General features: G+C 43.6%; 1 protein-coding gene across 2 annotated transcripts in view; it reads left to right on the top strand.

The window, feature by feature from the left end:
* Nucleotides 1-17,555, top strand: part of ints3 (integrator complex subunit 3) — a 157,003-nt gene that overhangs the window by 91,601 nt on the left and 47,847 nt on the right. Inside the window, exons 16-20 of one of the 2 annotated variants that reach the window (XM_063041860.1) lie at nucleotides 2,037-2,166; nucleotides 3,081-3,107; nucleotides 9,259-9,313; nucleotides 11,258-11,361; nucleotides 17,368-17,412. In XM_063041860.1, the coding sequence (XP_062897930.1) occupies nucleotides 2,037-2,166; nucleotides 3,081-3,107; nucleotides 9,259-9,313; nucleotides 11,258-11,361; nucleotides 17,368-17,412 (361 nt within the window). The remainder of the gene's footprint in view (nucleotides 1-2,036; nucleotides 2,167-3,080; nucleotides 3,108-9,258; nucleotides 9,314-11,257; nucleotides 11,362-17,367; nucleotides 17,413-17,555) is intronic. The other variant, XM_063041861.1, reaches the window with a different exon arrangement.

Here is a 17,555-nt window from a genome sequence, read left to right as displayed (position 1 = left end):
CTCTCTGAGTAAAGAAATTCCCCCTCATGTTACTCCTAAACTTTTGCCCTTTAACTCTCAACTTATGTCCTCTTGTTTGAATCTCCCCAACTCTCAATGGAAAAAGCCTATCCACGTCAAGTCTATCTATCCCCCCTCATAATTTTAAATACCCCTATCAAGTCCCCCCTCAACCTTCTACGCTTCAAAGAATAAAGACCTAACTTGTTCAACCTTTCTCTGTAATTTAGGAGATGAAACCCAGGCAACATTTTAATAAATCTCCTCTGTACTCTCTCAATTTTATTGACATCTTTCCTATAATTTGGTGACCAGAACTGTCATTATGAATATTACATGACACTTTTATATGCTAAAGATCAAAGGAAACAGCAGGGCAAATCTATAGTTACAATGTATCCACAATGCTTCCTTTGAATAACATATAGTTTTTAAACGCATCCTTCACACCCACACTCCAGACACCCAAACTGAATGTTAATCCCCATTGGCTCTCTCTCTGGAACCATGCATATGCAGATATCATGTGAATGGGTGTTTCCTGGTTTGTAATCAACCCCAATCTGCAGCTCCAGGGAGGCTTTGTTCAGAGCTGCATTTTAAATTCGATCTGCAACCCACAGTCAAATCTGAAGATTGGTTGCTGGTGAAATTAATATTTGCTAAATACCCTAACTCCAGAATACGCCCTAACTGACACACCGCTTGGGCCTTCTGCCAGCTCCAGATCTTTTCACCTCTACCTGCTGACGGGACATTAACCTTCTCAACCACCAGTCCCTTCACCTATTGCAGCTTCACCCCTCTCTGAATGCACTGCCCTCCACTCTGTCTGCAGAAAAGAAGTCCCTATGAAATATCTCAGCCGGAAATGCCAACTTTTCATTTCCCTCCTTAGATGCTGCCTGACCTCCTCCAGAATTTTGAATGTGTTGTTCCAGATTTCCAGCATCTGCAGTCTCCCTCATGTCTATCCATTAGCTTCTGTTGGGATGACATTTTTATAAGGGACATGGGGCTTGCCTGTGGATTTGTTTTTTTTAATGATTTATACCAATGAAGTACCCTTTCCTGTGGGATTCTTGCCCTGTCAGGCTAACACAAGTCCAGTCTCAGCACTGTCATGCTGGGTTTCAGACCAAAACATCAACAATTCCTTTGTAGCCCCTATAGATGCTGCTCGACCTGCTAAGTTCCTCCAGCACATTGTTTGTTGTGTCTGGGTTAGCTTTATGGTAATTTAATCCTCTGCCACCATTTCAACCTTAAGAGTGGCTGTTGAGGATGAACTGATTCATTCTGTTAAATTTGCACCTTTGACTTCAATGTGGAGTATTGTGTTCTGTTTTGGTCGCCTCATAGGAAGGATATGGAGGCATTGGAGAGTTTACAGAGGAATTTTGCCAAATGCTACCTGGATTAGAGAGCATATTTTATGAGGAAAGGTTGAGAAAGCTGGGGCTTTTCTCTTCGGAGTGAAAGAAGATGAGAGGTGACTGGATAGAGGTGTATAAGATGAGAGTGGACTCCCAAAGACATTCTCCCCAGTGTGGAAATGGGCTGATACAAAGGGCATAATTTTAAGGTGATTGGAGGAAAGTTTAGAGAGGATGTCAGAAATTTTTACAGAACGGTAGATGCATGCTGGGGGAGGTGTAGAGGCAGATACATTAGGGACATTTAAGACCATAAGACTCAAGAGCAGAATTAGGCCTTTTGGCCCATCGAGTCTGCTTTTTTTTCCCCTCCTCAGCCCCACTCCCTGGCCTTCTCCCCATAACCTTTGGTGCCTTGGCCAATCAAGAACCTTTCAATCTCTGACTTAAATACACCCAACAACCTGTCCTCCACAGCTACTTCTGGCAACAAATTCCAAATTTTAAGTGACTCCTAGATAGATGGATGGAAGAAAAATGGATGGGTATGTAGGAGGGAAGCGTTAGATAGATAGAGTAAGTTAAAAGCTCGGCCCAAGATTGTGAGCTGAATACTGTGCTATACTGTTGTATGATCTATGATCTGTGTTCATCTTAAAGGGAAGAAACGTGAATTCCGATTTCATCCAATTAAAGAAGCTGTTGTGGAGGAGCCTGTCAATATCACACCCTACTTGGACCAACTGGATGAAGCACTGAGGGAAAAGGTGTTACTCATTCAGAAAGGACGGTACGGAGACAAAGTATCGCGGGGTTGCTTAAGCCATTTCTTCTCCAGGAATGGTGTAGTTCCAGATCCTGAGCGGGGGGTTCTGTCTGGCTCAGCTTAGTTCACTGCTGTCCCCTTTCCTGCCTGATCCCACAGCTCCTGTCACGTTTGTGTTGCTTATTAATTTCATCAATCATTTAGCCTTCCTGTTTGACCCCATGTAGCTGCGATGGTTTGTGTTCCACATGGTGACCTTCCCTGGGACAGTCAACCTGACAAATTACGGCACCTTGTGCATCTTTTCTTGGTGAAATAAATGTGCTGAAGTTGATTACGTTTGGTAGAAAAAGAGAATATATCACAACCACAATCCTTCTCCTTCCCCCCCCCACCCCCCCGCTTCCCCTCCCACATCAGGGCCCTTGCCGTGCCTTGGTGCTCGGGGACAGCGGGGCCCTCACCAAGTTCTGGTCATGAGACAATAGGGCCAGGTACTGATTTCTGTGAGCAGAACACTAGGAGAATCAACCTAGCTGTTGTGCTCAGTCCCGCGCAGTAGGATTTGGCCCACGACTCTCTGCCTTGAATAAGTGCTTGAGTTGCTGTGCTGATACGGAGACTGGTTTGGGTTTCAGCAGTTGCAGGATGCAGGTGGGCGAGTAACGGGGAGAGCCATCCATAGCTGGATATTGCATTGGCCACTCTCCAGGAGGGTGCCAAGCTAACAGCCAGTTCTGGGATGTGTGCACCCACTTCCTTTGTAGGCTCCAGTTTGGCCAGGACACTCATGAAATGTGGGGTCCCAGTAACACAGGTCTGAAAAGTCAGGGAGCAGATAATTGTGACTGAAAATGTTGCAATTGAATTGACTCAATGGTGACTAACCTTTTTTTGCTTCCTGTCACCCACCAAACCTGCCCACCTCATCCCTACAGAGAGGACGATAACGACAACTATCGCACGTAAGCACTTTACCATTGGTCACCTTTTCTCCTGTGCTGTACTGTGAAAGAGTGCCCCCCCACCCCCCCGCCCCTGCAGATTCTTAATATCTTGTCTGGGGCAGGGCGAGGTGGAGAGGGGTTTAAGTGAGGGTTGCTGGTCTTGGTAGCAGTTCCAGACGTCTGAGTTGAGATAGAACGATTTAGTAATAGGCAAAGATTCTTTCTGTGCCCTCCATGTTCCTTGGTCTTGGAGGGAGAGCTTTGGCCAGGGTTCGAGGTTTGAAATATCAACTTCGGGGGCTAATCCGGGGGAGATTTGTTTTCACCTTCACGTTTTATGTGACTGAGATGACTGCAGTTTGAAAGGTTGAACCCCTAGATTAGTTTACAGCGTATAATTCACTACAGAGAATCTGTTATTCTAGATATAAACTCTGCAAATTCATTGATTCATTTCCAGCTTGTAACTCACTGCTGGGTATTTGTTATTCTAGACATAAACCTGATGAACCCCTCAATTAGTTTATAGCCTGTAACTCACTACAGAGAATCTGTTATTCTAGATATAAACTCTGCAAATCCATTGATTCAATTCCAGCTTGTGACTCACTACTGGGTATTTGTTATTCTAGACGTAAACCTGATGAATCCCTCGATTAGTTTGCAGCCTATAACTCACTGCAGGGTATGTGTTGTTCTATATATAAACCTTGTGAAACCCTCAATCCGATCTGTTTGTTTGTGTATTTACTTAACAATACAGCGTACAGTCAGCTATCCTGGCCCTTTGAACCACTGCCACAATCCCGGTTAACCCTAACCTAATCACAGAACAATTTACAATGTCCAATTAGCCCAACCGGTACATGTTTGGACTGTGGGAGGAAACCAGAGCACCTGGGGAAAACTTGTGCATCACACAAGGAGGATGTACAGAGACTCATTACGGATCAGTGTCGGAATTGAACTCCAATCTCCGGTACGCCGTGAGCTGTAATAGCGTTGTGCTGTTACGTTACCGTGGCGTATCCAACCTGGAACCCATTAATAGGTAGATATTGTTCTAGGTATAAACCTCTATAGCTGGGGCACGGTAGCGCAATGCTTTACAGCTACAGTGATCAGGCTTCAATTCTGCTGTTGTCTGTGGGGAGTTTGTACCTATCTCCTCGTGATCGCGTGGGTTTCCTCCAGATGCTCCGGTTTCCTCCCACATTCCAAAGTAGTCGGGGTTAGTAAGTTGTGGGCATGCTACATTGGCCAGAAGCATGATGACCCTTGTGGGCTGCCCCCAGCACATATTTAGACTGTGTTGGTTGTTGACACAAAACAACAGATTTCAATGCTTCAACCTTCTTGTGTTGAATAATTCTAATCTTTGAACCCCTCAATTAAAATCCAGCCTGTGACTCACTACAGGGTATGTGTTCTTTAAATAAACCTTTCAAACCCCTCAATTCGAATTCAGCCTATGCTTTTCGAGATTTAAACCGCCCAGTAGCCTTAAGCCTGTAACTCCTCCTGGGTATTTGTTATTCTATTTTAAATGCACCAGATCTAATGGTTGGGTGCAAGCCTGTAACTTTGAGAAAACATATAGGATTCCCAAGTCTGCCTCTGTGAACCCCTTGATTCCAGGGTTTCCGTGTGTTTTCACACGATATCTAAACTTAGTTAGTTTCTAGTCCACTTTTTCCTATGTGGTCCACAGAGGCCAAGATAATTGTGAGATTGTGCTTGAGGGGTTGTTGTATGGCCACCATTCTGATCTAGTGCAGTCCAGATGATGTCAGGTTCCCTCTTAGACTCTGTGATGAGGAAAGGACAGCTCTGTATTCCAGAGTCAGGTTGGTGTGCATCTTGGAGAGGCAACCCTAAGAGGTGACATTGCTCATGTCCTCCTGTGGAAGAGGTTGTGAGTATGGGAGCCACTGACAACCAAGTCCTGGCAGATTGCTGCAGTACGTTTTGCAGATGGCATAGATGGGGTGGACTAGTCGATGTCTTACTTAGGTTGTGGACAGGTTACCAGTCAAGGCTAACACGAGGAAATCTGCAGATGCTAGAATTTCAAGCAACACACATAAAAGTTGCTGGTGAACGCAGCAGGCCAGGCAGCATCTTTAGGAAGAGGTACAGTCGACGTTTCGGGCCGAGACCCTTTGTCAGGACTGACGAAGGGTCTCGGCCCGAAACGTCGACTGTACCTCTTCCTAGAGATGCTACCTGGCCTGCTGTGTTCACCAGCAACTTTGATGTGTGTTACCAGTCAAGGCTACTTGATTTCTGCTTATTTATTCGTTTGTTTGGAGATACAGGCTCCTCTGACCCAACGAGCCACACCAACCAGCAATGCACCTGTGTAACTCTAGCCTAATCACAGGACAATTTACAATGACCAATTAATCTACTGACCATAATGTCTTTGCATTGTGGGACGAAACCAGAGGCAACCCTCACTCCTTGCCGACAGCACCAGAACTGAACTCTGAACTCTGATGGCCTGACCTGTAGTAGTGTCATGCTAACTGCTACGCCACTGTGGATGAGACCATTCAGCCCTTTAAGTCTGTGCCAGCTCACAGAGCAATCCCCTTCTCCCTGCTGATTTTCCACATAACTTCATTTCCCCACGTTCCCATCCATTCACTCACACACTCTGGTCAACATATAGCAGCCAATTAACATTTCTTTCTTTATTTTCCTCTTTATTGAGAGGGACAGCATTGTTACAAGTGATCCCACACTGTCCAATTACACCTGTGTAACCAATTAACCTACTAACCCTTGTGGCTCATCTTGGGAAGGTGGGGAGAGTGACTTGGTCACAGGGAGCCTGTGCAAACTCCACACAGTGAACTGTGGGAGCTGAGGTACCTTTGCTACTAGCTGCATTAGCATGTCACCATTAATTGGTAAATTGGTTTATTATTGTCGCATGTATTGGAGTACAGTGAAAATCTTTGTTTTGAATGCCATCCATACAGATTGTTTAATCACATTGGTACATGGAGATATACAAGGGAAAGCAATAGCAATGCAGACTGATTTGTTACAGTTACAGAGAAAGTATAGTTACGTAAGCCCATTATCCCAACTGGGGCATTGGCCGCCAATTGCAGCTCGCCAGAATCCTCTCAGGTTCAAGTTTATTTATTTACTTACATATAACTAAATGAATCAGGTGTTTTTCTGGACCACAGTGCACCCACAGAAAATATATCGCACACGCGGCATAAAACAAAATGTTACCATAAATAACTTGTAATTCAAAATGCACGTGGAGTGCACGACACAGGTAAACAGTAAACAGCTCTGCTGTCCTGGTGACCCGATCTCGGTGGGGGCAGGATATTCAGTAGTCTCAGTCTGGGGGAAGAAGCTGTCCTAGTCCTGCTGCTCCTGTAACTTATTCCTGATGGTAGTGGATCAGAGAGAATATTGGTTTGGTGGTAGGAATCCTCAACAATGCCCCTTTGTATGCAACGCTCCTGGTAAATGTCCTGGGCCAGTCTTCTTTTCCTGTCCCATGCATGAGGTCTTTGTAGCTCCTGTTGGTGTTTCTGTAGCTCTGGAATTTTACTGGATGGGGTTGCTAGCCCAATGCCCAGCCCTCCTCCTTTTGCTGCCAGGTTTGGGATCTGCATGGTGGAGCTGGAAAGTGCAGTGCAGACAGATAATGGTGCATGGACACGATGGGTAGGTCATGACGTGCCCTGGACTTATCCTGGAGGTGCTGAACTTTACTCACAGAGCTGGCTGGTGCTGATCTCTTTATTTTAAAAAAAAAATCCCTCCTGAGAGTTATGTTCTAATAATGCTTATAAGTGGCCCCCACAATGATGCCAGCAGACTGGATGGATTGGCTGAATTGTGCACATTGAGTTCAAAATGTCGAGTTTAGCTGAGCAGCTGAGAATTGGGAGCCAAGCACAGAGTTTGGACATGCGGACTGGGATCCACACCTTTGATAATAGTTCGGGTTTATTGTCATTCAGCCATATTCATGTAGACCACAAAATGGTTCTCCAGACCAAGGTGCACAGCACAGTACAAATAACTCACACATAACACATAAAGCAATATTACCACAAATAAATTAACAAATAATAAGGTGCATTTATGAAACAAGTTTAAGAAATAAACAGTATAACACTTCATATATGATGAGACCTGGGTGGTGGCAGGGAGTTCAGTAGTCAGCGAGTTCTTCTCTGGGAGAACAAGCTGTTTTCTACCCTGATTTCTCAGACTCCCATGAAACATGGTAGGGAATCCCTAGAATTCTGTAATTGTGAGGGTATATCGTTTGGGTTACCTAAAGAGAATCTATGTAGGTGTTTTGAAAGATAGAGGACTGTTCAAGTTCATTGTCATAGCCAAACACAACGTATAAATGCCATGAAAGTAGGAGAGTCTAGGACCAGAGAGCACATCCTCAGAATACAAGGACGTCCCTTTGGAACAGAGATGGGGAGGAATCTCTTTAGTCAGAGGTTGGTGAATCTGTGGAGCTTATTGCTGCAAATGCGGAGAATGAGCAGCTTCAAGTTCTTGGGTGTCAAGATCCCTGAGGATCTAACCTGGTCCCAACATATCAGTGCAACACACACCAAATGCTGGAGGAACTCCGTGCTATATTTCATTATGAGTTTGAGGAGATTTGGTTTGTCACCTAAAACACTTGAAAACTTCCATAGATGTACCGTGGAGAGCATCCTGACAGGGTGTATCACTGTCTAGTATGGGGGCTGGGGGCGGGGGGGCTACTGCACAAGATTGAAAGAAACTACAGAAAGTTGTAAAATTGGGTACGAGCCTCTGCAGTATCCAAGACCTCTTCAAGGAGCGGTGCCTTAGAAAGGCGGCGTCCATTACTAAGAATCCCATCACCCAGGACATGCCCTGTTCTCACTGCTACCATCAGGAAGGAGATGCAGAAGCCTGATGCACACACTCAATGATCCAGGAACACTTTCTTCCCCTCTGCCATCCAATTCCTAAATGGACATTGAACCCATGAACACTACCTCACTTTTTTTTAATATTATTTCTGTTTCTGCTCTATTTTTAATTTAACTATTTAATATACATATATACTTTAGTAAATAAATTGCAGTATTTTTTTCATATTATGTATTGCATTGTACTCACCTGCCATCAAGTTAACAAATTTCACAACTTACGCCGCTGATATTAAACCTGATTCTAACTGTGGAGGCCAAGTGATTGGGTATATTTAAACCGCAGGTTGATAGTTTCTTAATTATTAAGGATTTCAAAAGTTACAGGGAGAAGGCAGGAGAATGAGGTTGAGAGGGATAATAAATCAACCATGAACGAATGACAGAGCAGACTTGATGGGCCAAATGGCCCGATTCTGCTGCTTTGTCTTATGGTTGTAAAAAAATAGCCTTCTGTTGCAACACAGACGTAACAAAAGAATCACAGTTTTATTATCACTGATTTATGAGGTAAAATTTGTTGTTTTGTGGCAGTACAATACAAAAAAGATAAAAGTAGTATAAATTACAAAATAAGTAGTGTAAAAAGAAACTTACTTAATATAATTTTACATAAAGGGTGGTGGTTATCTGAAATAATGTGAATCAGGTTTATTATTACTAACAGTTGCCATGAAATTTGTTGTTTTATTTCAAATTTGCCTTATTAAGTTACAATAAGAAATATAAAAAGTAGATAAGTACTGAAAAAAAATTGGAAATACCACATTTCCCTATAGCACAGAACTCTGACACTGCTTAAAGTTTGCTCCTCTCTATCCAAGAGCAAAATAATGAGGTAGGGTTTATGTGCTGTTCAGAAATCTGAACACGGGAAGAAGCTGTTCCTAACGTGTGGGTCTTAGGGCTCCTATACCCCCTGATGAGCTGCCAGAGGTGCTAGAAGCAGGTACTGAAATAATGTTTCAAAGGTACTCGGATGGGGAAAGTGTTGAGGGATGTGGACCATACACAGACAAGTGGCATTGAAGTAGGTGGGCATCGCAGTCGGCATGAATGAGATAGACCGACCTGTGCTGTAACGTTATCCGAGGCCTAGGGCAGAGCAGCCATGATGATATTGAATAGTGTCCTTGAGTGATCACCTCCTGCTCCAGTTTGCTTGCACTCTCTCTGATTTGTTCTGTTTCCTCACTCCCTTTCAGTGACACGGAGATTCAGTGTGAAATAATGCAGGAAATTGTGGACATGATACTGGAGGTAAGCATTCCAAGTACCCTCTTGTAATCCTGATATCACTGCAGCTCGCTAGACTTATAGAAGCATTGAGTATGACCCATCTGGTCCATGCTGACCAAGATGCATTATCTAAGCTAGTCTCATTGGCCCATAACTTTCTAAACCATGTACCTGCCCAACTATCTTTTAAATTTTGTTATTGTATCTGTCGTAACCACTCACACTGGCACTCATTCCATATAGATAGCACTCTTTGTGTTTTTTCTTCAAAGGTTGCCCCTCAAGTTTTTATTAAATCTTTGTCCCTTATCCTAAATCTGTGCCTTCTAGTTCTTGATTTTGCAGTGCTGCAAAAAGACTGCATTCACCCTGTCTAGGCCCCTTATAATCTTGTGCACCTCTATCAGACATCATTCAGTTCCTCAAGTCCTGCCAACATTCTTACAAATCTTCATTGCACTCTTTCTAATTTAATAAGCTCTTTTCTGTAGCAAGGTGACTGAAACTAAACTCCTCTCGTCCCTCTCTCTACTGAGGGTGAGTAAGTGAAGTTGGCTATACCTTCCAGGGTTAAGAGGAATGTCATGGAATCATAGACTGTTGTAGCACATAAGGAGACTGTTGAGCCTATCTTGTCCATGCTGGCTCTCCACCAAAGCTTCTCCAAATTCTCAATAGATTTCAGAGAGCAGTGTTTGAAATCAGGAATGGTTAAATAAATTACACAAGGGGGAGAGGGGGAGGCAACCAGCTCCAATGCTAAAGAGGCCCTCCCCTCCACTGAGTACATTTACATGGAGCACTGCCACAAGAAAGCATCCATTTTCAAAGACTCCATCCAGGCCGTAACCTCTTCTCGCTGCTACCATCAGGCAGGAAGTACAGAAGCTTTCGGTCCCACACCACCAGGTTCAGGAACAGTTATTACCCTACAACCATCATGGTTCTGAACCGACATGGATGACTTCAATCACCTCTAGTCTAAACTGCTTTTGTGGCCTACAGGTTCACTTTCAGGGACTCTTTACAACTCATGTTCCCAGTATTATTTTTATTTTCAGCTCATCTTCATTTGCATGTTGGTTGTTTGTTGGTCTTTCTTTATTTACAGGTATGGTTTTTCGTAAAATTCTATTGTATTTCTTTCTCCTGCAAATGCCTGCAGAAAAAAAAAATGAATTTCAAGGTACTTAGTACATGGTAGCATATACGTACTTTGATAATGAATTTACTTTAAGATTTTGAGGGGAAACTCTGCGGGAGTGGAGCTGTGTCAGCCAGTCCAGAAGTCGTCAGGACAAATGAGGCAGGTTTTGAGTAGTGCCTTGTGTTTAAGAAGTGATTCAGGCCACAGAAAGGTTTAGGGAGGAAATTTTGTGCATGGCCACCTGCCAGGAGACAGGAGTGTTCAGGGGTTCATGAGTATTGGCACTGGGGCGGGTTGATTGACTGGAGAACGCTGCGTCAAAAGGGACGAGCAGCTCCACTGAGAGTCGAGGCCAGAGCAGGAGAACCGAGCAGTCGTCACACTGGGAGCCACAGTACATTAGGAAACACAGCAACCTATGGTGCTGGAAGTAAGCCTCGTTCTAAACAAGAGAGTCTGCAGGTGCAGTAATCTGGAGCAAAAATAGAAATCTGCTGGAGGGACTCGGCAGGTTGAGCAGCATCTGTGGTGGGGAAAAGGAGCGGAGGTATTTGAGGCAGGGTTTCAAAATGAAATGTTGACAATTCATCCCCTCCACTTTCGTCTTGCCCCCATCCACTGCACTGCAGATGCCGCTTAACCCTCTGAGTTCGTCCCGCAGGTTGTGTGTTGCATTGATTTAGGTGGGCTAGATGGTAAATGCTTTGAATCTTGGGGTGACTAAGTCTGCAGTTCCAGAATGCACAGTAGCTCCCCGACACGTGGAAACATTCCTGTCAGTGGCTGTCTTATAATTTGTTGTTTCTTCTCTCTGGAAGGACGATTTTGATACAGAACTCATGGTGACATTGGCTTCTTGCTTAGTCGAATTGTTCAAGGGACACTTCAGGGGAGAAGTTCTACCTGAGGAGATCACGGAGGAGTAAGTTTTGACTTGGAAATATTTTTATTTTATGTGTGTGTGTGGGTTTGTGTTTGCACATTAATATCAACTAGTTCAAAGCAAGGGAAGATTGGGCAAAGATCAGGACAGGACTAGGTGGTGGGGAAGGAATTGGAATTGGTTTGTTATTGTCTCGTGTACCATGATACACTGGAAAAACTCATTTTGCATAAAGGCTCAGGAGCTTGAAGATTCGTACGGCCAGATTTGGGAACAGCTTCTTTCCAACTGTGATAAGACTGCTGAAAGGATCCTGACCCGGATCTGGGCCGTACCCTCCAAATATCTGGACCTGCCTCTCAGTTTTTTTGCACTACCTTACTTTCCCTCTTCTATTTTCTGTTTATGATTTATAATTTAAATTTTTAATATTTACCATCGATTTGTACTCCAGGGAGCACAAAGAGCAGAATCAAATATCGCTGTGATGATTGTATGCTCTAGTATCAATTGTTTGGCGACAATAAAGTATAAAGTATTTATACACTTCAAACATTACACAGTGCATTGAGGCTTGATCAGGATTTGTGGTTTTTCTTTCTCTGCACACCGGGTCGTTTTTCAGTTGGGTTCTTTCAGTTTTCTTGTTTTGTAGCTGCCTGTAAGCAGACAGTATAAAGTATTTATACATACTTTGATGATAAATGTACTTTGAATCCTTTGAAAACAACAGTGCAGAATAAAGTGTAACAGCTATAGAGAAAGTGCAGTGCAGGTAAGCAAAGTGCAGGATCCTAAAGAGATAAATTATGAGGTCAGGGGTCCATCTTATCATAGGGTAGGACTGTCCAATAGACTTATAACAGTTTGGTAAAAGCTGGTCTTGAGCCTGGTGGTAAGTGTTTCCAGGCTTTCATTCTGCTGGCTGCTTTACTGAGGCAGTAAGTAGTAGAGACAAAGACCCCCACCCACCCTGAACATTCCCTCTGATAATTATCGGAGGACAGAGGATACAAAATTGGGCAGAAGATAAAAGAGTCCATAGAGTGGAGGCTGGTTTCTGTGATGTGCTGATTTGTGTCAACAACTCTCTGCTGTTTCTCGCAGTCACAGGCAGAGCAGTTGCCATGCCAAGTTATCCAACTAGGATGCTTTCTGTGCAGCGTCATTTAAAGTGACTAAGGATTAACGGGGACATACCAAATTTCTTTTGCCTCCTGAGAAATTAGAGTTGCTGGTGAGCTTTCTTGGCCTTGACATCAACACAGTTAGACTGGGACATGGTTGGACATGTTGGTTGCCTTTTGGGGATTTCAAGCCCTCAACCCTCTCAACCTCAGCAACATCTGCACTCCATGCTTATCTGAAGTCAATACAGAATGAATTATGGACCATTTCTTCACATTGAGCTTTCGGTGGGGCTATGTGATAATCTGGAACCTGCCAAAAGCCCTGTGCTGGGCAAGCGGTGTACTGTTTCACATTACAGCCTGCCAAGGGCTCTCAAACTCGCCTTAGCTCCACAGGTTTAAAAAAAAAGTGGCAGGAGATTGGGGCAGGAGGAAAGGTTACAAACTGCCCTCCTTTTCTCCCCCACCCCCACCCCGCCCTCCACTCCAATTCCTTCCCAGCTAAAGGTGAATAGAGAGTCAAAGGGAGCAAGTTATTTTTAATTTAATTATCTCTCTTCCTGTTCCCCTCAGTCTCCAGCTTACTGTCCTTTTACTACCACCTTCCCTACCAGAAACTCCCCTCTGTGCTGTTTTATTTATTTATCTATCTGTCCCAATCTAATCGCGAGAGAATTTACAACGACCAATTAATTTACTAACTGGTACATCTTTGGACTGTGGGAGGAAACCAGAGCACCAGGAGAAAACCCATGCATTTCATGGGGAGGATGTAGAGGATGCCAGGATTGGACTCCAAACTCGGATGCCCCGAGCTGTAATAGCATCATGCTAACCACTACGCTACCACGGCACCCCTGACAGCTTGATGCTCTCTTATTAGTGTAGCCCCGTTCACGTGTCGTTGGGCTTCCTCACCAGCCCCCCACTGCATACTTTGGTACTTCCTCACGGCCAGTGACTGTCACTGTATTAACCTAAACACAAGAGATTCTGCAGATGTTGGATATCCAGAATAACATACACACAAAACGCTAGGGGAAACCCAGCAGGTCAGGCAGCATCAATGGAGAGGAATCCCTTCCTGATGAAAGGCCCAAAACGTTGACTCTTCATCCCTTTCCATAGATGCTGCCTGACCCTGCTGAGTATTGGCCAAGGTGTTTAATTCTGTGCTGAGTGTGGGACTCGAACTCACGACTTTACGACTCACAGAAGTGTCTGTCCAAAGTCTGCAGTCTGTTATTTGCAGCATTCTTGGTAGAGCTGCAGTTGGTTCATGATCATCTCACTGGGACTTGGTGTACCACACACCCACAGTCCTCAATACTTTCAAACATAAAATGGCTCACAGTGTGAGGTGATTTATTTCAACTGGGTAATTGTTTCTTAATTATCTGTAGATGCTGCTGCTGAGTCTGGGGCTCAGGTGCTATTATCCAATGTAGTTTCACTGCCAGGATTAAATACAGGATTGTTGGTTGGTTATTAAATTAGTGCAAGTGTGTCATTAATTATCAGAGGCTCTCGCCCAGTAGCAATGGAGACTGAAGCAATTCAACAGGGTCCACGTTGGACTCTGTGTAAACTTGAAACATTTCTGTAATTGTTTGTGTGTAGTTTTTATTTTATTTACGGAAACAGCATGGTCCCAATAAGCCCAAGCCACCCAATTACACCCATGTGACCAATTAGCCTACTAACCTGTATATCTTTGGAATGTGGGAGGAAACCAAAGCACCTAGAGCAGCGGTCTCCAACCACCGTGCCGCAAAGCATGTGCTACCGGGCCGTGAGGAAACGATATGAGTCAGCTGCACCCTTCCTCATTCCCTGTCACGCACTGTTGAACTTGAACATAGGGTTGCCAACTGTCCCGTATTTGCCGGGACATCCCGTATATTGGGCTAAATTGGTTTGTCCCATACGGGACCGTCCTTGTCCCGTATTTCCCCCGCTAAGGTAGAGCGTTCCTATGAAACCTTTCGTGCCGAAATGGTGTGAAGCAAAGAAGCAATTACCATTATGGGAAAAATTTTTGAGCGTTCCCAGACCCAAAAAATAACCTAACAAATCAAACCAAATAACACATAAAACCTTAAATAACTAACGTATAGTAAAAGCAGGAATGATATGATAAATACACAGCCTATATAAAGTAGAAATAATTTATGTACAGTATAGTTGGGAAGATGAAGGCAAAACCAATTTATGGGGAAAAAATCAGCACGTGCGTGCATGTGCACACAGGTACCTGCGCAAGGCTTCGTGGTCATGGTAGTCTTTCCTGGGGTGAAGTGTCCCGGGATTTGACTGCTACTTTTGTAAAAGACATGTTGAGGTGAGTTTAACCCTACTTGAACACCCCCCGGTCGGCTGGTCCGTCAGAATATTGTCAATGTTAAACCGGTCCGCGGTGCAAAAAATGTTGGGGACCCCTGACCTAGAGGAATCCTACATAATCCTGGGGAGAACATACAAAATCCTTACAGACAACAGCAGGAATTGAACCCAGCTCACTGGCGCTGTATAGTGTTACGCTAACCACTACACTGCCCCTTTTTCAATTCTCATCTGTTTTTATTGATTCTTTGTCCTCCTTTGTTTTTCCTGTGAATGCCCACAAGAAAACAAATCTCAAGGTTGTCTATGGTGGTACTAGAAAGCTTGTGAACCCTGTAGAATTTTCTCTATTTCTGCATAAACATGACCTAAAATGTGATCATATCTTCACGCAAGTCCAAAAACTAGATAAAGAGAAACCAATTAAATAATAACACTAAAACGTTATACTTGTTCATTTATTTATTGAGAAAAATGATTCAATTTTACATGCATTTGTTGGAAAAAGTATATGAACCTCTGGGGTAATGCCTTCTACAAAGGCTATTGGCGTCAGATGTTCCAATCATTGAGATGGGATTGGAGGTTACAGAGGCGCCCTGCCCTATAAAAAAGACGAAGTCAGGTTACTGACAGAGCCTGCTCTTCTCAAGAAAGATCTGTTTATGTGCACCACACCTCAATCAGAACAACTTTCCTTAGAAGAATTGCAGAGATGCATGAAGCTGGAAAAGGCTAGAAAAGCATTTCTAAAGACCTGAGTGTTTATCAGTCCACAGTAAGAGAAATTGTCTACAAATGGAGGAAATGCAGTACTGTTGCTACTCTCCCTAGGAGTGGGCATCCTGCAAAGATCACACCAAGAGCGAAATATGCACTGGTGAAGGAGGTGAAAAAGAACCCAAGGGTAACAGCGAAAGACCTGCAGAAATCTGTAGAACTTGCTGAAGTCTCTGTTAATATGCAAGAAGAACACTGAACAAGAATGGTGTTCCTGGAAGGACACCACGGAGGAAACCACTGCTCTCCAAAAAAAAAACCAGTGCTGGCTGCTCGTCTCAGGTTTGCAAAAGACCACCTGGATGTTCCGCAATGCTCCTGGGGCAATGTTCTATGGACAGATGAAACAAAAGTTGAACTTTTTGGCAGAAATGCACATTGCTACGTTTGGAGGAAAAAGGCCAGTGCACACCAACACCAAAACCTCATCCCAACTGTGAAGCACGGTGGAAGGAGCATCGTGATTTGGGATGCTTTGCTGCCTCAGAGCCTGGTCAGCTTGCAATCATTGAGGGAACAATGAATTCAAGATTGTATCAAGATCTTTTACAGGGGAATGTCGGGGTAGCAGTCCGATACCTGAAGCTTAATAGAAGCTGGGTGATGCAACAAGACAATGATCTGGAAGACCAAAGTAAATCAACAACAGAATGATTTAAAAAGAAGAAAATTTGTGTTTTGGAATGGTTGAGTCAAAGTGCTGACCTTAATCCTATAGAAATGTTGTGGAAGGACCTGAAGCAAGCATCTCATGCAAAGAAGCCCAATAACTCCCCAGAGCTGAATCAGTTTTGTAAGGAGGAATGGCCTAAAATTCCTCTAAGCCAATGTACAGAACTGATCAACAGTTACCAGAAGCGTTTGGTTGAAGTTATCGCTGTACAAGGGGATGACACCGGTTGCTGAAAGCAAAGGTTCATATTTTTTCCAACAAATACATGTAATATTGAATCACTTTTCTCAATAAATAAATGAACAAGTATAATGTTTTTGCCTTATTTATTTAATTGGGTTCTCTTTATCTGGTTTTAGGACTTGTGTGAAGACCTGATCACGTTTTAGGTCATATTTATGCAGAAATAGAGAAAATTCTACAGGGTTCATAAACTTTCTAGCACTACTTTAGGTTCTTCAATAATAAATTTACTTTGAACTTTGAGAAGAATGCTGCTCCCTAAAAGTTAGGATGCATGACAGCTGCAAACCCAAATGGACAAATTTTAAAAGTTCTTGGACAGGTACATGGGTAGATTAAAAAATATTAGCTTTATTTGTCACAAGTACACAAAATGTACAGTGAAATGCATCGTTTGTGTCAACGACCAACGCAGTTTGGGGATTGTGTTGGGGACAGTCTCCATACTTCACACAAACATGGCATGCCCACAATTTACTAACTCTAACTTTAACCAAACATCTTTGGAATGTGGGAGGAAACCAGAGCACCTGGAGGAAACCCACAGGGAGAACTCCTTGCAGACAACGATGGGAATCAAACCCCGAATGGTACTGTAAAGCAATTGCCCTAATTTTAAGATGGCTGTGCCATCCGTTACCTAAGCTCTACAGTCGACCGTGTAACCTTTCTCTGCCCGTCAGTCTATCAAGTGTGCTCTTCAAACTCAGTCTTGTTTTCACTTTTTTTCTTGGTGACCTTGTGTAGTGTCTGCTCCTGTGGTTTGCTGTCGAACCGTGTTTGGTTACACTCCATTAAATCTCCATCAAAGGCTGTTTTGCTGTATTTATTGGCTGTTGATTGATGTATGTGACGTTTTAATGGTTTATGTTGCAGGTCTCTGGAGGAGTCTGTGGGAAAGCCACTTTATGTAACCTTCAGGTAGGTTCAGGTCACTGACTGAACTCTTGACAATCTGGAAATACACCGCAAAATGAAAGCCAGCCATCACTTTCTTTGCCCTGTGCTCCTTATCACTTCCTCCTCACTTCCCTGTCCTCCCAGGATTCCAAAGCAAGTACTCA

Source organism: Mobula hypostoma, chromosome 2, assembly GCF_963921235.1.
Source record: "Mobula hypostoma chromosome 2, sMobHyp1.1, whole genome shotgun sequence".
Classification (NCBI taxonomy): domain Eukaryota; kingdom Metazoa; phylum Chordata; class Chondrichthyes; order Myliobatiformes; family Myliobatidae; genus Mobula; species Mobula hypostoma.
This window is presented reverse-complemented; position numbering and strand designations above follow the sequence as displayed.